Source organism: Agelaius tricolor, unplaced genomic scaffold (genome assembly GCF_023055355.1).
Source record: "Agelaius tricolor isolate 1412-34295 unplaced genomic scaffold, bAgeTri1.0.p SCAF_26, whole genome shotgun sequence".
NCBI classification, from domain to species: domain Eukaryota; kingdom Metazoa; phylum Chordata; class Aves; order Passeriformes; family Icteridae; genus Agelaius; species Agelaius tricolor.
The window spans coordinates 6,048,452-6,073,652 of record NW_027269286.1 but is presented as its reverse complement, the minus strand read 5'-3'; the positions used below and the strand labels follow the sequence as shown (position 1 = coordinate 6,073,652).

General features: G+C 41.0%; 1 protein-coding gene across 1 annotated transcript; it reads left to right on the top strand.

Moving 5' to 3' along the window:
• The first annotated feature begins 7,712 nt into the window (after positions 1-7,712).
• GPALPP1 (GPALPP motifs containing 1) lies at positions 7,713-24,725 on the top strand. Its single transcript, XM_071448542.1, has 8 exons — positions 7,713-7,893; positions 13,338-13,482; positions 14,491-14,586; positions 18,474-18,582; positions 21,115-21,249; positions 21,477-21,641; positions 22,065-22,163; positions 24,283-24,725. The coding sequence occupies exons 1-8, from the start codon at positions 7,809-7,811 to the stop codon at positions 24,499-24,501; spliced, it is 1,053 nt and encodes a 350-aa protein (XP_071304643.1). The 5' UTR covers positions 7,713-7,808; the 3' UTR covers positions 24,502-24,725.
• Positions 24,726-25,201: the final 476 nt, after the last annotated feature.

The window sequence follows — 25,201 nt, the reverse complement described above, 5'->3', positions numbered from 1 at the left end:
AAAAGCCATATGCTTAAATCCCAAGAGCTGACTTGGGTTTGCAGCCTTCTAAGATGGCAAGCCCTCCACCTTTCCTAAGAAAATGATGTTCCTAAAATGTTACCTACAAACACCACTGAAGTAGAAGTACCCCAGCACTTATGCCTTGCAAACAACTGTCAGAGCTCGAATACAAAGAGCTTCATCAGTCCCCACAGGGCTTTACAAACCTAAGCAACTTATTGTAAAAGGGAGAGTTAAACCAGGATGTGATGGTCTGGCACAGCAGACTTCACAAAGCCAGTACAGCCTGAGAAGGCAGCCCTTTTCATAGCAGCTGCAGTTCCCAACAGTACACACTTCTACAACACAAAGCTTTTCAAATTAAATTGATAATATCAGAAAACTGATTTTCAGGTTAAGATAAGTATATGAACTATATCCCAACAAAGTGAGACATGCAGGTAAAGGATACCCTAAGCTTCTAGAGACAGGATACAGTGACACTGAGCCTAATCAATAACACATGTTTCTTAGGGAATAGATTTTTTTCAATAAATGAGTACACTGGCCAGAGCCATGCATTTTTTTATAGGCCAGCATACTTTATCTTGCTCTCATAAACATTGGAGTAAAGCACCTCTTAGCAAGCAGTGAAGAAACAGAGCTTTGCCAACAGCTAACAGAAAAGAGACCTGTTTCTGTAGCAGTTTATACAATGAATTCCTGAGTCAAGAGCTATACAAGTTCATAATTTTATTAGGAACAGCACTGTGAGCAAAATGCCTCAAAAATTTCTTGAGCTGGTCTTAATTGCATATGCACAGCCAACAGCAAAGGAGACATGGATAGCCCAAAGGGAATAAAAATGACCCAACAGAGCTGAAAAAATCTTGGCTTAACTTTCTCACATCTGATTTAACCATATGTTAGCTGAGGCAGTTCCATTGCTGATCTATCCCAGCAGATCAGAGTAAATTTTATTGCATCTATGTTTACCTTGATCTGTTGACACATCCCTTCTACTTTGCTTTGTCTCCTCTACTTTTACCAAGTTACAAGAAATTATTTTCCATATTACATACTTTGCTAGCATGAACACAACACCAGGGAGGATTCCAAACTACTCTAGGATTATCATTATTCAACTAGAAAACTACAAATTAATTAGAAGTGGTGTGTTTAACAGTACTGGGTTTCAAGCACAAAGCACATGCTCAGCCTGTGAGATGTACTGCAAGGAAATACAACAGACAATTCCTATCTGAATAAACCAATGCCAAGAGAATAAAGAAAGCGGGGCAGAAAGGGGAGAATTTACAAGCAACACACAAGCTCAAGAAAATCCCCCAACGTTATATTAGGAGCTAAGCAAAAGTAAATTCAATGATTTGCTTTAACACTAAAGCAGCCTTGCCACATTCTTGCTAATAACCATTGCTCAAGAAATGTTGGTGAGAAACAGATGGGCTGGCAGGACCCAGATCTCGCTTGTGGAGTAGGGAAGACAGCAATACCTCATTCTGACACATTAAGGAAATGCATTGCAGATAATTCTCTTTAAGCTCATGTTAAAGAAAAAATATGCTGAAGACAGCACATTTCTCAACACTTGGAAGGGACAGGACAAATCAAAACAAGAAAAGTTGATGTCAGACTTCACAACCATCTGTCTGCAAAACACAGGGAAACCCTGAGATCCCATAGAACTTCATCTCTATTGCTCTTTATTTAATTAGTTTTCTTGGCTCAGCAGGTTCAACAGGAAAACAGCATTCCAATCCAGCATGCTTCATCCAGAGATAGTCCTTACCAGCTCTCCTCCTCCTCCTCCTTCCTCTATGAGAGTAAGGCTACACTTTAAACACAAGCTCTTTCTTGAAGATTTTAAGCAGGATACACAATTGAGCAACACAGCAGCTAATTAAGAAGAAAAATCTCAACTCTGCAAGTAATTATTTATAACGGCTGAAAGAACAAGCAAGACAGGATGCAGCATGGAAACACACATATTAAATCATGGCAACCTAATTAGGAAGAAACTATTAATGACCTAAAAAGATTCATTCTTAGCTCTGATTGGAGCTTCTAGAATGAAAAAGGTTTTTTCCTGTCACTGTAAACCAAAACTGCTTAATAGCTCAGACTCCCTCTGGTGTCCCTCTTTTCTGTACAATGCAGTGTTTACTGTGAGTCAACAACAGACCTTCAGTACTAAACTGATGCTTTTCTGGTGACCCAATTAATGCTGCACAAAAGTTCCAGCTGGCTTTCTCTCTCTGCCTGCCTCCCACGCCCCTGCCCTTTTTTTTTTTTTTTTAATTAAAGAAAGAAGGATGCTCATAGAGCTTCCTCGCTGTACAAAGAGTAACAAAAGCCACCCAGGTAGTCATTCTACACCCATCCATCACGGCTAAATACGATGCCCAAGAAGGCTTGAAGTACCAAGATAAGGCACTACTCCATCTAGTGGCCTTGGCTCAGACAGTCCTAATCCCATTCTGCCTTTTCTGGTTGGTGCCTGTGACCACACGACTTCATGTCCCTTGATTTTACTGTGCTGCACCGAGCAAAGGCTTTCAGCAATGCTGTATTGCAGCCAAATCACAGTCACCTATAAAACCAACACGAGATCCTTCAGAAGCTCAGCAAAACCATCTCAGGCAGAGCATCACCCTTACAATTAAGTGTAGATAAAGGCTGCTGTGATTTGCAGCAAGCACTCCCCACAAACAATATCCATAATTTTACGTTCAATTCCCACTTCCCTAATGTTCTAGTAGAGCACATACTGACATATACACCTTAAACACCATTTCAACACTTAAACCTCAGCTGCTAGATAGGAACTCTCCTGAACATTTCCCAAAACAGAGGAGCATATAAAAAGTTGGAAAAAAGAGAGTAGCAAAGCCTCTCTCAGAGACTGCGTATGAGTATGGATCTTTTACCTTGGAGCTACTGTTAGAAAATTAGATCACCAAAGAACCACAACAGTAATACGTAGACTGAAAGCAAATAAAAACCAAGCCCTCAAGCATCTTTTGAATAAAGGAAAACTTGGAAGGAGAACTAATATAGCACCAAAACTTGCCTAATCTAACACCAAACTTCTATTTGCAGAGATCACAACCAATTTCTGTCTGGTTAATGATGGCATTTTAAAAAAGGGAGAAAATAATCTCTCGTTTCTCGATCAAAAGAGCTTTTTTTTTTTTTTAAGAACCTATGGATTATTTTCATTTGTAAAAAATGAACAGCAGGTGCAACAGTTGACTGCTGTGATGTGCTGACGTAGTGGTAAGATTTCCTTTCGCCTTTCAGAAATTTGCAGAAAAAGCTGAAACCATGTCCAAAGAAAAATTAAAGCCTCCAAGAATGAAATTACATGGGGAGAAATTTTGCTTCTCCATACAGGAAAAAAATGGATGGGAGGCAGTTAAAAAATTCTACAATAAATTCCATTATTTTTTATTTTTCAACAAAAACAGTGCAAAGTTGTATTAAGGGAAGTGAAGTTCAAAGCCAGAACACATTAACATTGTCTTCTGACATGGATGCAAGGTGGATACATCAGTAGGATTCCATCAGGCCACTGGGTTTATTTTCACTAAAAAAAACCCATGTGACTAGTACATTGTCCTAGCTCATCACCACTGATCTCAAAATGGAATTTATATCACTTCCTATTCTGCATACAGGACTCTTGCTCATGGAAACAAAACTCTTGCACTGATCACTTGCAAGGCTATATTCTAAATTATCAATGAAGTGAGGAAAGCCTGCAGCATTTTTCTCCTGCTGGGAAAGCATGGATTTTCACCCATTGAACTCTGAAGGAAAAAAAACAAATCTGGGAGATAAATTCTTCAATCCTGGGCAAGATAAAAGCTACACCCTGTTACATCACAGGATAAGAAAAAGTGAGAAATACTGCTTATAGGAGAATGTCACCTTGCACCCTGCATACAATGTAAGTTAGGCAACCTGAGAACAGTATCATTCACAGTTTTTGTTCTCTTTCATTAGAAAAACATCAAGCAATACAGAAAGCCCTTAAAAATTAGGAAAACTCCCTGGTGTGGTCTACTGGGACAACTTAGCTGAGGAAGTGTGCACACAGTATTACAGTTGTAGTCAGTAGTTCCAGACTTTTAAGCTTTTAAAAACCACCACACAAACACTTCTGACCTAAAATGTGATCTGTGGTGAGGCTAAAAGGAATGAGACATTCACCTAACCTGGGATACCACATCAAGCATCTGGGAAAGCTGCTTCCTTCTCAGCTGATACCTTGCCTTCTATTATAATCGTTTAAGTTATTATAATCTCTGCAGCTCACACTCTCCTGGCTCATGCACCCTGACACAGATCACTGCTGCAGGAATTTTCCATGGTCGACGTAACAGCAGAAACAGCAAGTTATGCACTGCTCCTGCCCTTCAGCTGTCATCTCATGCTTACATAGGGAAAATACAGTAAAACAAATCCATAGGCCAGAAGTCTTACCTTTTTCTTTCTTCTCTCCATCTAGCAATCTCTTCTGGACTATCTAATTTTATTCTTTTAGCACCAGGTGCATGTGCCTAAGGAAAAAATATTTTACAGGTGCTTAAAAGGGGAAGGAAAAAACTCACAAATTAAAAAAGAAAACATCATTATGTCAGGCATAGTGGTATCACACTGTTTTCATCTCCAAAACTGGTGTGAGTGTACACAGAGATGATAAAATGAATCCATTAAGAAAACCCCATAGTATTTAACAAATTTTCATCCACAATATTGTCTTGAAACACATACTACTCAGAGATGATACATTTTCTTTCCAAATGTGTGAAAGGAAACTACAGAAGAATGAGAAAAGGGGCTATGGTAAAGATGCCACAGACTCCTATTTTGGGCCCAGAGGGTTACCTACATTCTTCCAGTGTATCTGAACGATCTTCTCATGGGCACTGAAAGTGCAACCTTCTTCTGAACACTGCAAGATAAGAGAGTGAACTTAAAACATACCAATTTACACAAATTATAAACAAGCTTTTGAGCACACTTCAAATAAACTCAGTGCCAGTTGCATGTACAGTTTGTTGCATAGGCTGTGAAAGTTACCCTGTTTTCTAACAAAGGTGATTGTAAAAACAGCAAGCAGGGATAATGTACTTTTAAATTTTGTCTGGTTTTAGAATAACTGGTGTAGGCAATGTATCTGATAACTGAAGAGAAAGTGAAGTTTACCTAAGATAAAAATTTGCAGGACTCTTCAATTTCAAATTTTGATAATTTTCAATAAAGGAAATTTTTTAAATGTTTCCACACAAAAACTGCACATGCTATAGTGGTGTCAATGTCATAATTCCTATGACTTAGTAATACTTCACAAGAAAAACAATTTAAAAGGCTTCAGTAATAAAACAAAAATACAGCTGAAGCCTCCCCAACATACAGCATTTATACCCCACTAATACTTGATAAAGCTCTGGAATCTCATTCCTATGTCTACTGCTCAACGAGTGACGACAGCTGTTTGTCAGGCACAAAGGAAAAAATCAAAGTGTGAATAAAAGAAGCCAAACTCATTAACCTGCTTATGCTGTGAAATGTGTTCATCATACTTCTCCTGGTTTTTATAGCCACGGTCACAGGTATCACAGTAATGAGAGAAAACTGGCTCTTTTTTCTTTTTGGTCTGAAAAAAAAAAGAAGAAATCTCAGGATTGCAGTTACAAGATATTCCTGTGTTTAGTTAGTCATGAAACACTATTATTATTTTTGTTAATAAAGCAGTTACATGTTTCAAAGGTTTCAAAGACAAGCTAACATAATACATAAGTTAAGTTCCAATTACTTATTTTCTAAACAAAGTGCCCTGCACTCAGCTATTCCCACTACCACATTTCAATCAATTATTGCTTCTGCAAACACACGAGTCAGCTGGCACAGACTTCCAGAGGGCTGTGAGATTTAGGCTAAAGCCCCATGTTCTTCTCTAGCAAGACAGACCATGACTGCTCTCCCATGACAGGCACAAGTTCAGAGGGCAGCACAGACCCTGCCTTCTCCTGCTACACACATCAGTGCCATCTGGCTGGCTGGTCTTGACCTTGTAACAGAGCACTAGCGTAATTTAGGCGCTTGGGCATCACCACGGTAGGGCAACATAAACCTGTGTAACAATTTGGCTGACATGTAGCTTTCAAGAGTTACAGACTGTCACATGTTTGCTCTCTTCTAAGGGCAAGCAGGTCAGACAGGAGAGCGGGATCTCTATAGTGCCTTGGGACAAGTCCCATCAGACTGACACCATCACAGAATGGTTTGGGTGGGAAGGGACCTTCCAAGATCATCTGGTTCCAACCTCCCACCATGAGCAGGGACAATCTATGACTAGATCAGGCTGCTCAAAGCCCCATTCAATCTGGCCTTCAACACTTCCAGAGACAGGCCCGTCACAGCTCCTCTGGGCAATGTGTGCCAGTATCTCATCCTCACCATAGTAAAAAAACCTTTTGTCAAATCTAAATCTACTCTGCTTCAGTTTAAAACCATTACTCCTTGCTGTATCACTACAGGCTGTACTATGAAGTCTTTCTCCTAAGTTCCCTTAAAGTACTGAAAGGATGATGCAGGGTCCCACCTAAAGCCTTCTCTTCTCCAGGCTGAACAACCCCATTTCTCTCAGCCTTCACCTCCACCCCCTAATCATTTTCATGGCCTTTCCCTGGCCCCATGCCAACATGTACATGTCCCTCTTGTGCTGGGGACCCCACTCCATACCTTTGGCTTGTTATTTTCTTCTGGGCAATGTTTACTAAATGCAGGCGCTTGCTTGCCCTGCCGTTTCTGGGAGAAATTACCATTTCCACCTTCAGAAGAGAGAAAAAAAAAAGATGAGCCATTCACAGATACACCTGGCAACCCCCCCCCCCCCCCCCCCCCCCCGCCTACCTCGGTGGGCAACAGAGGAGGATCTAGGGAAGAGATAAGAGAGGGCTGCATAACCAACGTACTTGGAGGAGAGCCCTGGAGCCCCAGGGGTTCAGGACAGCCCCGGGGCCCCTGCCTGTGGGATGGGATGGGATGGGATAGGATAGGAAGGAGCCCACGGGCCCAAGGGACGGTTCCTGCCCTGCCCCTGCCCCTCACCAGCGTGCGGGCCCCGCGCTCCGTAGGCCGGCGGGAACCAAGCGCCCGGCGAGCTGTAGCCATGAGGGGGAAGGAAGCTCTCGGGCTGCGGGTAGCTCTGAGCCGGAGGGTAGCCCTCGGCGGGCTGGGGGTAGCCCTCGGGCTGCGAGAAGTTCTGGGCAGGCTGTGCATAGCTCTCGGCGGAAGGGATGCTCTGGGCGGGATCCGAGTAGCTCTCGGCGGGTTGCGAGTAGGACTCGGCAGGCTGGGAGTAGCTCTTGGGCTGCGAGTAGGTGTCGGCGGACGCGTAGGTGCTGTCGGGCGGCGGGTAGCGGCCGGGCGGCGGGTAGGGCACGGGGGCAGCCCAGAAGCTCGCGTCCCAGGAGGGCGGCGGGCAGAAGAAGGGTGGGGGGATGCCCGGCGGAGGCAGCCCCGGCGGGGGTGGCGGGTACCAGGCGAAGGGGTTCATGTCGGGCTCGGAGAGGCCGCCCGGCTGTGCAGACCCCGCTCCGCGACGCTCCCACACCACCACGTGGGGCCCTCCGGCGGCGGCCGCTGAACGCGTCACGTCCGGGCTGAGGAAGGCGAACCCTCCCTCCCTCCTTCCCGGCGGGCGCGGCGTCATCCGAGAGCGCCGCAGGGGCGGGAGCAGGGAAGCGGAGCGGGACGGGGACGGCGGCCGGGCTGCTCCCCGAGCCGGCCCCGCCATGGCCCGCCAGCTGATCGGCCCCGCGCTGCCGCCCGGCTTCCCGCGCCGCGCCGAGGCCGAGCCGGGCGAGGACTTCAGCCAGGGTGAGAGCACAGGGACGCGGTGGGAGAGCGGGGCTTTAGGCCCTTGTGCCGCAGCGTGGGGTGCTCCGTGGGGGCACAGCGGGGTCTGCAGCCGGTGTTCCATAGTGTGAGGTGCTCTGCGAGTGGGATAGAGCGGCTCTGCAGCCCGTGTTCCGCGGCGCGGGATGCTCCGTGGGTGGGATAGCGGGGCTCCGCTGCGCGGGGTGTACACCGCCAGTGCGGCGCCTGGATGGAGCTAAACTCAGCTCAGGGACGGTCATGACAGCGACTTTTTTAGGGGGGGGGGGAAAACACAAAAAACAAGCGCCATATGCGATGGAATGCTACAGATATGAAATGCTCTAAAACCCGTTTTAGAAAAATACTGCTTTCGGTCACTTTTGTCCCGCTCAAGTCTCCCGTGCTCTTTGAAGCCTGTGCTCTTCAGCAGCTCCAAGTGTGAAATTAGCGGGTGGGAAAGGAGGAGGCTGGGCCTGTGCAGCGTGTTTTCCTTCGCCAAGCCAAACCAATTCATCAGTTGTGGTTTTCCAGGCAGAGTACCTCAGGATGTGGAGCAGACTGCCGGTCAGCAGGGCTGTGGTGCCTTGCTGCCAGGGTCTGTCATGTCGAGAGCTGTCACATCAGAGGTGGGATCCCACCGAGACCAGCTGACTGCCAGGCTGGCTCTTCTGCCGTGGAGCTCAGTTTCCCCACTGAAATTCTTGCATGTTCTCTGTCAGTAATATCTCTGGAAGCAGCACTTTGAGCGTTTGCACTCCTTGCCTTTAATCCAGGTTCAAGGCACTAGTCCATATATTCCATTTCTAGCAGTGTGCCACTGACCGTTCGGTTACTCCAAAGAAAGCAGCTCTGATGGGAAAGGTTTGTTGTGCTTGTCTGCTCTCTAATTTTTTAGTCCAGAAGAGGGAGCAGTAGCAAGAGGAACAAAGCTGCTGCATCAGCTGACACCATGGCAACATCAAGCTCTGTGTCCGGATCTCGGCTTTGTGCAGAAGCCCTGGCTGCACGAGCTGGTGCTGCCTTTCCTGGCCATGTCTGTGTTAATGCCTTATTCACTGTCCATCAACACACTGAGCATGCTGCAAACATCTGTATTGTGTATGAACAAAACAAGTTAAACTTATCCTTAGGCCATGGGTTTGTGACATTGGGTGTTTCCACAGTGTCTAGTTTAGCTTAGTCAGCTGAGTTTGTCCCCTCTTTGTCCCTGTGTAAATCAGTTCCATGGTATTGCAGTTGCTCTGGCAACTGATTCAAGATCTGCTTGGAAATTCCTGTGTGAAGTGGGTGAAGGAATTTATTTACCTTTGAAAACAAACAAAAACCCCAAACTCCAGCTACTGGCAGGTTGTTTGTTTTTATAATTTTCACAAACTTTTTCTGGCTTTGACTTACAGCAGCTCAGTGTCCCTGCTCACCCCATGAGGCAGACTGCTGCAGTGCAGAGGAAGAAAGGAGAGCAAGTACTTTGGCATAACACACTTTGCTGTACAGAACTGCAGCTCCATCTGGAGCCCTGCACCTGGAGTGACAAAAATCACACGGTGGGGCTGCCACCAGCACCTTCTGTGCTGCAACACTTACTGGATCTTGAGTCAAATGGGCCTAGAATTTGTTCTGTAACAATTTCTCCTGTGTGTTCTAACTATTTTAAGAAATGCTTCACCTTTGAAAGCTGAACAGCTTTTCCAATATTTTTCCTGTCACAGTAGTCTCACTGATACTTGAGCTGCTCATTGCTTTTCTTGAAGAGCACTTGTTTTTTTAGTCTACTTTCATAGTTTCTGTCTCCCAACAGCAAGAAAGTAGGACTTTGAGCAGTCTGTGGCAGAGAAGACTCTCAGGCACAAGAGAAGGCTCTCAGACAGACACAAGAAATAGGAGAGTGACTATGTATGATTATGATTAGATTTATTGCTAATACATTCCTTCTGGAGACAATCCACCTGGGAGCTGTCTGCAGCCTTGGGACACTAGTTGGCCCAGTGTCCAGCAGCATTTTTACCCTTGTGCAGGCTGATGTGCACCACAGTCAGTAGCAAAGATCTCAGCCCCCCTGAGCCCCACTCTGCCACCCCTCTGGATACAAGCATCCACACACTTTGTCCCATGATACCCACTGGTTTTCTTACCATGGGACAAACCACATTGCCTGTGCTGTCAGAGAGGTTGCTAATAATACTTCTGTGACCCTTAATCAGGAGCAGGATGGAAGCAAATGGTAGCTGGACAGACCCAAAAGCTCATCCTTAGTAAATCCTTTACCTTCTTCAGCTTGTCCAGCCCATGGGATGCACTTAGTTCCTGATTCTTCACTTCATGATGGTGCTTTGAAGCTGGACTAACTGTGCTCCTGCTGGAAGAATTGTACTTCCTTTGGCCCATTTGTCCCTGCCTCTGGGCTGTCCTTGTACCAGCAGGAAAGAAATGCTAGGGAATGGCTAAAAATAGCCAGAGGCACAGAAGGGAGTTTTGTCTGTTTCAGCATTGAGGCCACATACGGATGTGTTGATATGTCTGAGTTGATCTGCCACTGTGCTGGAGGCTGAAAGGCCTTGTCTGTCCTTGAGAGCTTCCCAGTACATGTCTGATGGTGTGGTAGTTTGCTTAGAATCCCCAAATACAGCAGAAATAACCCTAACAAAACAAAAAGTGGCTTTTAATTTGGTTTCTGAATTGAATTGACTTAATTTTCAGGCAGATAATCACCAAAGCCAGCTCATTAGTAGGATGGTCACTTCAGTCTCACTTGGTCCTGTTTCTCTCCTCACTATCCCCAACATTTTCTTCTGATACATTTTTATCCCATTGTTCTGTTCTGAATTGTTCCGAGCTCTAGTTACTTTGTAATTTTTCTGTTGCTCTGCCATTGCTACATCCATTTATCCTCCTCACCTCATTAGGTTTAGTTTCCTGACTCTTTGAGCTCTCCTCTGTTCCTCCTTTCATCTGTATTTTTCCACTTTTTGGTGGCTTTTGGGGAATTCCACAGACTTCTGATTAGATCTTGGCCTCCTTCCTCACCCTTTTCTTTCTCTGCTCCCAGAATTTACGCTTAGCAATTTCCTTTCCTACCTTTCTGCTCTTTTTTGTGGCTCTCCAAACCATCCTGATCCATAGCTGTATATTTGCCTGTGCTGATTGTTAGTCTCAGTCAGTACCATGACCATATTAATTTTTAATCCCAAGTCTCTTTCCCCTCCATTTCTTTTCACCATGTCCAATGACTTTTTCTTCCTCGGGCTTTAAATGCCATTTTCCCTTCATTAGTCAGTCTCAGTCTCTGTTTAATTTCTGGTTGTCCTGCTTAGGCTGCAGTTCCACTAACAAACAGATCTTTCAGGGGAGCGCTGTGTTTTGCAGTGTTACCTTTATGCCTTTTAAGTTCCCTGATCCAGCTTATTGCATAGCCCATGCAAACAGTTTTGCCAACATAACGGAGAAGAAATGAGATAAAAATATGTGTGTTAGCCCTGGTGTTGAACAACATGCCAGTGGGACCGCTGTCCTTCCTTAAACAGTTTTGGTTTTACTAGTTCTATGAAGCTCACAAAACTACTCCTAATTTCTCTCTTCCTCTCTAGTATCAGACTCATCAAATTGTATCTGCATTTGTTCCTTCCACTCCAAGTCTTTTCTTTTGCGTTTAGAGCAAATGAAGTCTGCTTGCCATGATGTCAGGGCACCAGGTGGCTGCAGAAAGCAGTTGTGCAGGTTCTGTCTGGGTTTTAAGTGCTTTTATTCAAGTGGTGCTTTTCGTACCAGAAGAGGAGACTTCTTGATAGCAGTTTTTATTCCTACTTATCATTAATCTGTTTGTTTCCTTTCATCTTGAACTTACTTTACCTTTATAGGCTAGGGTGTTGTGTTTGGGTTTTTTCAGGGTGGGAGAAGTGGTTTGTCTTTTTTTTTTTTCCTTCCTAGTGCTGAAATGGATTTGTATGTCCCAGTTAAAGTCTTTTCCATTAGAACAGGAAACAAAGAAGTGGCAGATCTGCCTGGATGCTTTGTAGCTAGTCTTGTGCTAAACATGATTAAAAGCTTTGTGAAGCTCACTCGAAGGACTTGATTTCTGCCTAGCCTTTGTCAGCTAACAATGGAACCATCATATGCATTAGGTTGTATTTTGTACTATCAAAAAGTTGTAGTTCTTCAACTGAAGATCTAATTTCCTGCTACCATTTATCATTTCATCTGACCCTTGACTGTTCATAAAGGGAACAATGTCTTTTCCTCACCAAAGCACCTCTCTGTCCTGCAAGTCTTGTACTCAGTGCTTGAGATATTAAGAGGAGGAATGATGGTGTCTGTGTCTCAGGATGCTAAATCATTAGTAGAATCAAATCTCCATTACATGGGAATGTGGGCTGTTTGTACTGTGTCTGTGTAAACGGGTGCCTTGCCCTGGATTGGGAAGGCCTCTTACCTGGGAACCATTGCTGGTTTTTGCTTGCTCCAGCTGACTCCTTGTTGATCAAGCCTGTGAGGGTATCTGTGTTAGGGGTCTTGTTTGGAGGGCATTTGCTGTTAGGGTCAATGACTATGCTGTTTCTGGATCCACTACGCGTGGTGCTATAGCCAAATAAATCTATAAAGATCAGTGTCTGCTGGTGGGCACAGTGCCAGAAGCAGCTCAGACCCATTAGCAGTGTTAGTGTCTGAATTTTAATTTTGCTGAGATATTACCCCAGAGCATGCAGGTTTTGCTGGAGCATGAGAGCTCCATCCACTGCCCTGGCCTTCTGACAGCAACAATTCTTTGAATTCATTCTCTGAATACCTAAATCATCTCTTTTTCATCAGAGTACTTAAATCTGTCCATGCTGTTCACATTTAGCTGAACTGGGAATAACCTTAATCATTAAACCATTCTCAAAGCAGGCTGGCAATTAATTTAATACTTTATGGTCACAAATGCTCCCATTTAATAATTTATGGTCTCCCACGCTGTGTATGTACAGATGATGTGTTTCTTCACTAGTAAGCTTCAAATGCTTTAATACAAGTGTTTCTTTTAAATATACTGGTTTATGCCACATCCACTGTACATTAGTTGTTACACAAAACAGGGCTTTCTAGTCCTGTTCCAGAGAATGCTCATGTAGTAATGGATTAGTAATGTCCTAAGTCAGAACAGTTCAGGGTAGGTTGTTGACAGAAATAAGGTGCTGAAAGAAGTAGCTTCTAGAAATTTATTTAGATATCTTCTCTAAATGCTGGAGAGAGCAGTGATTAAATAAGCTTAATTCCAAGTAAATATGTGTTTTGGAGATGCCGTGGTAGGTCATACTTATTTGAAACATTTGGTAGTATCCTTATTTAATGTGGTCTAGTAGAAGGTTCCCTGCCCAGGACAGGGGGATTGGAACTAGATAATTTTTAAGGTCCTTTCCAATCCAAACCGTTCTGTGATTTTATGATCCCAAATAACTCTGGATGTTCAGTTGCAGGACCAGCACTGCCTCCAGACTACAAAAGCAGCTGTAGCTCAGAAACTCCTGACAGTGATGACGACTCAGAATCTCTTCCTCAACCCAGAGACACAAACAGAGATTCTGAAGAGGAGACAGAAGGAGATCCAGCACCCAAGTGAGTATGGTTTTGGGCTATTTGTATATTTACAAATTGTATTGCAAATGTAATGTGTCCAACTTACAAAGAAGGGACAATGTTGTATAAAAAAAGGTACACTCTGTACCTTTTTACACTCTGTAACTGTGTAAAACTTTTAATTACATGTTCTCCACGGCCAAGAATGTTCAGCTGACCTGTTTGACATCCTACGGTGGAATTAAATTATTTGGGGCAGCCAGATCTCTGTATTTATACGTTTTATTTTAGTTCTACAAATTTGCATGTTTATGGTAAGGACAGACACCACTTATCATGGGCATAAGTATTTGTTACTTGAGTTTTTGCCCTGGTTTTGGTGTACTGACTCTGAGAGGCCATAAGACCTGTTTATGGACATGAATTTATGCATTCAGTTAAGTCAACTCTAATGAAAAAACCTGAATTGTTTAGCAAGTAACAGGAGTCTGCAGATGCTCTCATTTGTTGGGTTGATTACTCACAATTGCTGTGTTAAGAATTTGTGTGTGTTTGCTCTAACCCTTGTATAAGAGACTTGAAGGCCATTATGCCATCTTAATGAGTGCTAGAGTAATTATTATTCAATTTTTTTCTTGTTTTCTTAGTCAATAGTTTTTCAGCTAATTAGAATTGAACAGGAAAAGTACTACTCAAAATGCAGACAGCATATAAAAATGGGGAAAGTACTGAATTTTAAATTACTTTGTGACTAGAAAATGGTATTTCAACATTATACTAAACTTCTTTCTACACCAAAGGCATTCTTAATGTTTTTAATTTTTTTCTTTTTTAAATGTCAGAACGTTTTTGAAGTGAATCTTATACTCCCAATTTTTTAATTGCTTCAAATCATTTTGGATCCTTTTGCACCGTTTCCATGGTAACAGCAGGATTATTTAGTACAGAAGACCCTATGAAATAATTTTGTGGTTTTTTTTCCTTTTTAAAACACAGATAATTGCTATGCTTGTCAAGGTAATTATTAAGTGAAATCTGTATTTGCAGAAAGCCAAAAAGAATTCATGAAGACGATGATGATGATGGCTTTTTTGGGCCAGCTCTTCCTCCTGGATTTAAAAAACAGGATGATTCTCCAGAGAGGTAATTAAAATGGAATTATATTCGGATTCTTTTCCTCAAAACACAATTATTTTAGATTAAATGTTTTGTGTCACTATTACAGAACATTTCAGTTGTGCACTTGAGATTGAGATGATTAGAGGCAATGCTTCTTCCATGTTCTGAGAACAGCAAGAACAGCATTCCCTTGAAACAGAGCACCAGCCCTCCTAGGCCAGGTTGGAAGGAGAGTAAAAGAACTCATGTAAATTTTCTGAGATGTATTTTGGATGTCAAATTTCCTCCATTTCTTTTGATAGGTCTCAGATCAGTGGAGAAAAAACAAATTATAGGTACAAGGACCTGTAGTTGTGTAGGGTTCATTCTGGTCTGTGAGGGACTGGGGCAGTTACCTCGTGTGTGGTGCAATACCATGTCCTTTGCTAATGCATCAAGGATTATTGTTCACATGTCTCCAGGTACAAAACTACTCTGAACACTGTAGGTTTCTAGAAAAGAGGCTGTCAGATCTACACAAATAAACATTATTTATGGTCTCTATCAGGAAGCTTTCCATTTGATTGCTTACAGTTATAAAATACTTCCACCCCAAAATATTATATGGATTTTCTATACAGAACTCAACAGTATCTCACAGCCTTTTAGTCTTTTAGTCTTCACTTCAATCTGGGCACTTCCTTCTATAATTTGAAATTATAGTCCATAGTGGAATTGGTGCTTCCAAGGGGATACTTCCTGATGAAAAGTACAAGAGTCCCTTGATCACTTTTATCTTCCTCAGAGCAATAGGATTTGGCAGATAAAATAATACTCGCCTGTGAGGTATGAGTTTTTAGTTCCAGGAAAGTGACTCAATTTACTGTTGAGCTGTGTGTGAAATATACCATCTCAAAAGAAATTTCTAAGTTAATTCTTTTTTTTTAGTTTGCATAAATTTTTATGATACTTGGCAGCATAAAATTTATGTAACTAAGCAAGAATTTATGTAACTGAGGTTATTTAGGAGTATCTTCCTCATGTACATTTGGTTACACTTTGCTGTAATCAAAAAACTCTTTTGTAGTTGTGGTTATCATGCTCAGTGGGATCATTTGGTTCTTTGATGATCCCACAAACAACTAATTTTTTTTTCCTTTTTCTTGCGTAGTGTATGCACAAAGTATGATTTTAATTATAAAAATTAGCAGATCATTAATAGTAATGTATTCTCTATTAAAAAAAAGAAATGCTTGTAACTTCTAATACCAGCAGAGGTAGCGTTTTTACTTTCTTGATTTTTGACATGAATACTCATGGTAAAATGGAAGAGGAAGGGGCCATTCACTGGAGAGCTGGACTTGATGGTCCTTGTGGTTCCCTTCCAACTCAGAATATTCTGTGACATTGAGGCAAGAGTCTGCTCTGTGCCTGTGATAGATCAAAGCAGTAGAAGGCACTTGGCACTCACTGTATTGTTTTTCCCTACCTCACCATACAATTGCTCCTAGCACACACTGAGAAAGCAGATTGAGGAGAGTTGTTTTGCACCCAGCCTGATTCCCTGAATAGGTGGGAACAGTGAGATGTGTGGGAAGAGCCTTGTCTGTCTTCCACCCCCGCACACCTGGGAGTCTGGGAGGCGTGTGAGCCGTGCAGGGCGCAGACACAATGCTGCTGTCTGCCTGCTGCATTGCCCTTAGCCTTGAGCAGATTGCCAGCTGCCAACTGAGCCATGAATAATTGAAACAAATGCAGGTCGTTTGTTTCAGTGTATGGACAGGCTGTTTATCAGCTCTGTGTGACATACTCGTTCTTTTAGGAAAGCTTTTATTCTCTTACATTTTTTCCAGACTTGTCAAAGCAACGTGTTCATGATTAGGGGCAGCTCGTGTGGCAATCTGCAGCTTGTTGAAAATGGTTTGAATCATTCCAGCATAAAATATATATATTTTATATATTTTAAAATATATATATTTTAAATATATATAAATTTTAAAATAAAAAAGATTTCCTTCAACTTTGAAGATTATATTGCTGTTTATCGGTGTTAGCTAGAAGTGCAGCACTCATAAATATTTCTGAAGTGTTCACACATCAAGGTAAAGAGTAAAGGTGATCTTAAAAAATTTTATGTTATACATCAGAAGAATGCTGAAACGTCCATCTTGAAATGTGCATTAGCAAGGACTTCCAAGTCCAACGACAGGAGAACAGTCTTTGCCATGTATGAAATGCAATAGTCCTTAAATTAACGCTTAGTCCATAAGTTTGGGGGGTATTTTTTGACATGCTACCAGTACTGAAGTTACCTACAGCAGTAAAATGTGTTTACCAGTTATTTATTAGTAGTTAATATATTATTAGAGTAAATATATTATCAGAGTTAAAATATTACTAGTATTTAGATTCAATTCACCTATTCAGAGACCCTTTGGACATCCAGGAAACTGTCAAAGATCATGTCACCTCTGTACTGCTGAGGAAAGACTTGAAGAGATATTCATGTAGTGGAAAAGAAAAAGCATAAGGAATGGAAAGAATGGGAAGGAAGAATATGAAAACTACTTTTTTGTTCCCTAAAGGGCCTTTGAGCTGTGACAGAATCAAGACAGAGCATTTGGGATTGGTTCTTTTTCACAGGCTGCAAAGATACAGCCCACAACAGAGATGTTCATATAAATAAATTTCAGTAGAGAGCTTTTTTTATAGTTTGATTTCTCTATCTCTCCATGCAGATTAAAGGTACTTGTATACTAAAATAAAAGATTCTTTTTGCTATATCTGTATGAGTTTAAACTCTTTAAATAACATTAGGAATTTAAAACATGGTCTTAACAAGAAAGTAGTCAGGAAGGAAGGAAGATAAAACTGTAGCAGCTAGGTGGAGATGGAACTTCAAAATTAACCCAGACTTCTTGCCTGGGTTCAAAACCTCACCAGTGGCCTTGTCCTGGCCTGAGCTCATATTTATTGCTCATGTCTGTATATCTGTGGTTGGTTCTTCAGGGAGACTTTGTGTCTTTTATTTCCCCTCTTTACACCCTGGCAACAATATCACTACAGCAGGGCTGTCCTGATTAGATTAAGTGGGATTGAGTAAAGGCCATAATTAGCAAATTCAATTCAGGTGTTGTTACATTTAATAACCTAGAGCTCACAACTGAAGGTCATAATAAACAATGTCTCCTCTTACATTGTGAGAATACTGTCACCTGGATATGTCTTCAGGTGACAGTTGTTTAAGCTTTTAATTAGTTTTTATTAGCTTTAAAGACTATTATGGTGGATTATTAAGAGGAACCCACATTTAAAAGACTTTCAATACAGCAAGCACAGTTTCTTTGAGATCAGTTTGTAGTAGTTTTTTCACCACTGAAAAGAGATTCTTACCTTTCTGTGTTTGTGGAGACAGCTGATTACCATTTCTTGCAGAGCTGTTGCTTAAAAACAAATCAGTGAAGTTACCTGGACTACAAAACTTTCCTTCTCTTTCCCACTCCAAGGTAAAATAAAATCAGAGCAGTTCACTGTTTCTGCTTATTAAAGGACAATGAAACTGAGGTGCAAGATGAGAACAAGGAAATTGGGTTTGTTGATTGTGAAGGAGGAGTCTGTATTTGTCTTATCACTTTTCATTGCTTTTGAATCAGGTGAAGGAAGCTAGGAAAGAAAAAAGTAGATTTCTTTGACTACATGCTGCAACTTTCCTGGTTCTGTTTCTTTTGCATCAAATCTGTCTGCACAGGTCCTCCTGGAAAATGGAGGCAGTCTTATTCAATTATTTCTGCAGTATGTATGCACAGGGGCACACTTGGTGTGAGGAGGAAGGAAAGTCATACTTTTCATTGATGTTTCATTTTTATTTTTATACTGATCTATTTTTCCCCTTCAACTGAAAAAACAATATTTTTTTTTCCTCTGCTGTCAAGGCCCATTATAGGTCCTGCATTACCACCTGGCTTTAGGAAAGCTTCAGAGGACACCAGAAGTAGCAGATGTTTCATAGGACCGTCTGTTCCATCAGAATCCCGTCCCCAGGTTTGTGCAAAGAGAAGCCTTTTGTTTTAGTACAAGCTACCTGAAATGGTTAAACAAGTTGCAGCCTGAAAGAGACTACCAGATACTTCTCAGGATGACAGTTTAATTTTGGACCATAAAGTGTCTGGCATATTTTTGCTGGAGTCAAATACTTGAGCATAAATAAGCCTTTCAAAAAGAAAGAAACAAAAAGACTGGCCTGGTTTGTTTTGCTTTTGTTGTTAAATAGCTGGTGCACTCACTGAACACAAGCAATCTTGGCATCCTAAACTGCAGGCAGAAAACACATCTTCACCTCCTTAAAAATGTTTACTAGTGGCTACAACCTTTAAATAAGTTTATCCAAAAGAATATAATCAAGACTGGCATTACAGTGTCACTAAATTGTTCTTAGCAATTGCAGGACAATACCTGTAACTGGGAGTGAGGTGCAGGACAGTGACAGTGACTTGCCTTTTAGGTTCACATTTTTTGACTCTTCTGGTCTTGTTAGGTAAAAACTAGGTAGAAGTTCTGGCTGCAAAATAATGCATGTGCTACTAAAGAACAATGAGGAACAAGATGTGTGATAAAATACAGCTATGGGGAAGGTTGAACTCCCTGAACATGGGCTTCCAGTACCATTCTGAGGGATCCAAATTGCCTATGGGAGGGCCTGGCAGGTAGGGAGTAGCACTTTTAGAGAAGGTCATAGCCTTCTTGAGCAGCACCTCTTACATCAGACAGGAGACACTAAGACACCAAAAATGGTGCTGGATACCAGTGCTTAGACAAGTGAATCTCTCTCATGCTGTGTTAAACTGAATGTTAATTCCTTGGGAGAATTCATGGTTATTCTGTTTATTTTAAAAACACTTACATTTTTACAATTAACTCCCAGATACTATGGGAGATGCTAGACACTCTAGGAAGGAAGGATGCAAAGGCTGCTCTGAAACTTCACTTTTTTGGTTAGCAGTTGCAAAGCATATAATTCTCCAGCCTCCTACAGTGAGGGGTGTTGTAATTCATCGTGCAGAAAGATTATCTGACATTTCTGAAGTACTCATCGTCTTATAACTCCAAATAATGATTAAGCAATTTATCATAGTGACAAATCTCTTGAGGCAGAGATGTCTGCTGTCTGCTTTTATATTTTGCAAACAAAAAAGTCTCTCTTCTCATAAATACATCTTCTAGCATCAGCTTTTTTACAGGTATTACAGAACTTACCTTTTTTCTCACCCTAATAGTTATCTTTTTGTTACCTCTTCCTAATAATACTCTTTTTCTTATTTTTTAATATGAGTAATTTCTTGTTGGCTTTTTAAAAAATGTATTTAATTCTTTTGTATTCAAGTACATCTTCAGAGGCCTGCTGACTCTTCACTTTGCTTTAGTGAATCTAATGATTCACCACCTTGTGTATTCTCAATTTGTGCTTCCTGGCTACACAGCCTTGTCATCCTACTCCCATTGCTTTATCACGCACAGTCAGACTGTAGCAAAATCTTTGCACTTTTGTAGATACTGTTGCACTTTTTAAAATATTGGGCACTTTAGCTTTGCACCCAGGACACTGTGGCATCACAATTTTCTGTCTAGTTTTGCTTCCATCCACATCTGTACTGTTTGAACTTGGAGGGAGGCACCAGTGACCTTTTTGTACAACCCATGGCAGGTAGGAAGATTTTTATTGACATCTAGTCCCTAACAAATTTAATTTTTTAGCCCTTCTTCAAAAAATTCCTTAGAGCACGATGTCAGAATCATGGAATCATTAAGTTGGAAAAGACTTTCAGGATCCTTGAGTCCAACCTTTGACCAATCACCACCTTGTCAAATTGACCATGGCACTAAGGGCCACATCCAGTCATTTTCTGAACTCTTCCAGGAATGGTGACTCCATCACTTCCTTGGCAGCCTGTTCTTTGATCACCCTTGATAACCCTTGCAGTGAAGAAATTCTTCCTGAAGGGATCCATGAGGGATCGAAGAAGTGAATGACAGAGCCAAAGGATTAGTTGGAGATGCTGTACTTGCAGGGGCATAGTACTATGTGTGCCACCAGTACCTTACCTTGCTCTCCATTCTTTCTGACATCCTTACAGCATCTGAGATCAAGACAGTTCTTGCAGTGTGAAACTGTGATCCTTATTAGGGAAATGCATCCAAATGTTGCTGGTGATGGTAAAGCCCAAAATAAGGAAGTTGTATGCTTGTGTGTTCCAAACTCACCCACAGCCACAGAGGTGGCATGGCTGTGTGCAGAGCAATGTAAAGCAGCAGGGCTTTGTGTGCTGCCACTGCTTTTACCAGCAGTCTTGCCTCAGACAAGAGATGCTGCTTTTGGCAAAGTGGAGACAAAGTATCCATGTTCAAGTGCTAGAAGAGGTCTAATCTGGAGTTGTAATACAGGCTTTTTTTGTCTGGGAAATGCGTTACATTACGTTTATATGCTCTTCTAGACAAAGTCATTCTAATTCTATAAAGCTGAAGTGTTCCTTGATGCTCTTAGCACTGTGTTTGAAAGAAATGTTTTATTTTTGGAAGCTGACAGATAGTAGTGAGGATGAAGACAATTTAATAGGCCCAATGCCTGCAAAAGGACCAGTGGAGTCTGATGTGGCTAAAGAGTTTGAACGCAGAGCTCAGAGAATGAAAGAAAAGCTTACTGCAGCAGACAGTGTAAGTTGGATTTCTTAATTTATAGTATTTTGTTGCTGGAGTGCATTTGTCTTTCTCTTTGCCTATTTCTGTGTAAACCTGGTTGCAGTTCTACTTGGGATGCTACATGTGTGCAGGTGTTAAAGAAAAAAAGTCTGTGATTTCTGCTGGAAGCCAAGAGATTCAGGCAGTGATTTTTTGATTATCCTTTTTTCACTCTTCCCTCCACCCCTACTTCTTTTGCAAAGGATGAACCCAAACAAGTTACCAGGGAATCATGGATGACAGAGCTTCCACCTGAGTTGAAAAGCTTTGGATTTGGCCCAAGAACATTCAAGAGACGAGCTGATGACAAATCAGGTGATAGATCTATTTGGACAGATACTCCAGCTGACAGAGAGAGAAAAGCCAAGGTGAGCATTTATTTATTCATTCATATACACTTGCAGGCAGTAGGTGTTACTGATGTTCTGTGAAAACAAAGTAAAGATACTGTGGGTTGGTTGGTGAAATTTTCTTTCCCAGATTTTTCTTTGTTATTAAAATTTACTAATTCAGGCTTAAAAAGATAAAGGCAATGAAGTAACAGCATTATATATCATTGATATGCGTTAATTTCTGCTCCCTTTTTGCAGTCATCAGATACTCTGTATCAGCTCATTGACTTTCCAATTAGCATGTCCAGTTTCTTCTTCCATCAAGCTGAGCAGAAAATATCTGATAGTCTCTATCATGGCCTTTACCCTCCAGATTTAATTAAAGTAGATATAGATTTGCTTGCTTTTTACTTCAGACATTCTGATTACTATATCATGTGATTTTCTTCTACTCACCAGGAAAGAGAAGAGGCAAAAAAGTCAAGCAGTAAGGATAATGAAGAAATGGTATTATCTGGGAGGGACAAGAGGCTTATTGAGCAGGTGACTTCTTACAATGTAAGTGTAATCACAAAATACTTCCTCTATTTCCTTTAGTTCTTCACTTTTCTTCTGGTTCTCATTTCTAGTGCTTCTGGTTTCCATGGTGATGCCACTACAGTTTTCCCTTTTAATGCCCAAACCCACTGCTGTTTTAAGACATTAGAATGCTTGGCATTAACATCAACAAGAGCAGGATTGGGTCTTCTGCAAAGTGACAGAATTTGGGTTTGTGTATATTGCCTCCGTTTTAGATGGTGCTTTCCTTCAACCATTCTCATGTCAGGACATGGTTGCTGGGACCTTAGTTCAAATATTAGCTTGCTTCACCCAATTACTGACATCCCAAGAATAAAACAACAATGCAGGTTTAACTTTTAGGCCAACATATGCACTAACCTAAAAAAGGGTTGATGGGCTAAGCAGGTCACTGCATTAATTACCCTCTGTCATTAATTACATTAACTACTCATTACAGGAACATCACCACATGTAGTTTTTCTCAGTCTCTACAGGAGCAGATAATGTTCACAGACAGATGTTGATTACTAGAAATCTGAACTCCATGTCAAATTCCTTCTCACTTTTTCATCAGTCAGCCCTGTGCCTCGAAGTGTGTGGACCACTGCCTGCCTTACAGCTCTTACTTCCAGTTCTTCCCTGATGTATGGCCTGAGCTCTTACAGAAGGCATCTTGTCTCTTGAGAGGACAATTAACTTGAAAATCACATCTTTGGCTTATTTTACATGTTTATCTGATAATTAATTTAACTTCTGATAATTTATTTGTAGTTCATTAAGTGTTATGTTTCTCCTGACTTAGAGACTTGCAAATCCAGAGCTATTAGCATTCTGTCTTAAGGTTCTTCTTTAGTGTCTGTTTCTCCTATCACTATGAATATAGTAGGATAATTTTCATGTAAAACTATGGGTTTTGCTCTCTGCCATTGGTGGAATAAAACATGCACAGGCCTTTTCCGTTTCTAAGATTCATGGAGTTGTCTCAAAGTTTAAGAACATTGTTTCTTGGGTTGTTTTGTTATTTGTTTTCTCTCTTTTGTTAAATCTCTTTTCTGATTTTTCAGGTGGTTGTTGTGGCTATTTTTCTTTTCAAGTTTTTTTCTCTATTCTTTCCTATTTCTTTCTGCACTGGCATTTACAAAGGATACTTCACTAGAATAGATTTCATTCTTAAAGTAGTTTCTTCTCTCAGTGCTGATACAACATACATTCTCTGGTGCAATTTTGTCAATGCTGGCACAGTTGCATCATGAATAAGTATTATCTAATTTCCATGAGAATCTTTTCCTAACTCATGCATAAGCTATTATTTGCATGTGTAATGTAGTAAGTATTTGCATGGGAAGTGAAGGAAAATCATGAGAAAACAGAGCTGCTCAACTTTTGCACTTTTTGATGAGAGAATTGGTTTAGATTTACAAATGCACTGTACCTGAGTAAATGAGGGGCCTCATGGTCTTGGGAGAGCTAAACCTGCTTCTGTGTGAAATCAGCTGGAGTTTATGTTGTGTTTGACCTGGATCATGCTCTCTAAGAAATGCAGCTAAAGCCAGTGAGTTGGCAAAACACATGCTCCAGCTCAAACCTGTGACTTTGTCCTGTGGGCTTTCAACAGATGATTCAAAGTTAGGAGCACACATGTAAAAACCCATTGTACTGCATGGAAGATTGAAAGGGTGTCTAGCTTGTTCCTGCCCCTAGCAGTGACCAAATCCAGGTGCTTAGGAGATGTGTATAGGAAACTTGGCCTGTACTTTGAGATCTTTCTTTTGACATGGTGTCTTCATTCTGCCAATAATGTCAGAGCAACTTATATATTTCTTTTGCATTATGTTTATAATTTATCTGTGTTGTCTGCGGAGATTCAACAACATCATGGCTACCTACAACATTATGGCCATCTACATCAGTGAATTATTATTATTTTAGCCTAGCAAAGATTGCTCACACTTTCTACTCCATCTATGCTAAATTTATCATTCTATATACAGTTACTAAGCTGTCTTCTTTTTCTGGAATTTTTAGCTTTCCTGACTTCAGTCTTTCAATTTGAATTTTCTGTATGTTGTTGATATTCTTTAATACTTTACTTCCTCTTCCTCCCCATTTTTTCCAGGAGTCAAAGAGGTCAGAGTCTCTCATGGACATCCACCAAAAAAAGCTGAAGAGCAAAGCATCTGAAGAAAAGAGCAAACCTCAGGAAAGAAGGCCATTTGACCGAGAGCAGGACCTCAAAGTCAATCGCTTTGATGAAGCACAAAAGAAAGCTCTTATAAAGAAATCCAGAGATCTGAATAGTAAATTTGAGCACAGTAAAGGCAACATGTTTTTATAAGATGTGAAAGCATTAAGCTTTTTTGAAGTGAAGTCCATTAAAATTTGAATACTTAATTTTTATAAGTATTTTTCTGTAAATATTTGTATCCAAAATAAATATCCTAATGTTTAACTATTTTTCCTTGTCTGTAAATACTCTCTTAGGGAGGATCATCTGTACTAAAGCTAAACTAGCAAAGGGAAGTCCTAGTATAAAAAAAATTAAAATTTGCTACTTTAAAACTTTGATATGTACGTTTTTTTGTTGTTAACATAAAAATAATTAATTAAAATAGGTGGGTTTTAAGGAACTCTAGGTTTAATCTTGCAATGGAGTTGGCAGTTTTGCTTTTTTTCCTGCCATGCTTAAGATCCTCTTTCTGAGCCTGACCTGAAAGCCATGGAAAAAATCCTCTTTACATTTGTGTGCAGAACATTGATTGACTGGCGTTCCTGCTGGGGAGTATAGAATCAAATGGCAGCTTTTATATTTGCCCAGTGCTTTTATTTCTCTGATTCTGTGTCTGTACATAAATACAGGTTTGTATGTATGCAGTACAGTTTCTGTACTGTAGCACGAAGAGCTAGGGGTAACAGGAATAGTAAAACCTCGAGGTTTTCAGAGTTGGTTGTAAAATGGTATTATATGAGAAGAGAAAATCTAATTTGAGTTTCAATTTGTAGGGATTGTCATCAGAAATCCATCTTTTTTTAAGCAC

Excerpts from the sequence above, each read along its gene's own strand:
- GPALPP1 (XM_071448542.1), top strand. The coding sequence starts at position 7,809 with ATGGCCCGCCAGCTGATCGGCCCCGCGCTGCCGCCCGGCTTCCCGCGC. Across the intron at positions 14,587-18,473 it reads CAGGATGATTCTCCAGAGAG|GCCCATTATAGGTCCTGCAT; the intron begins GTAATTAAAATG and ends TCTGCTGTCAAG. Across the intron at positions 18,583-21,114 it reads CATCAGAATCCCGTCCCCAG|CTGACAGATAGTAGTGAGGA; the intron begins GTTTGTGCAAAG and ends TATTTTTGGAAG.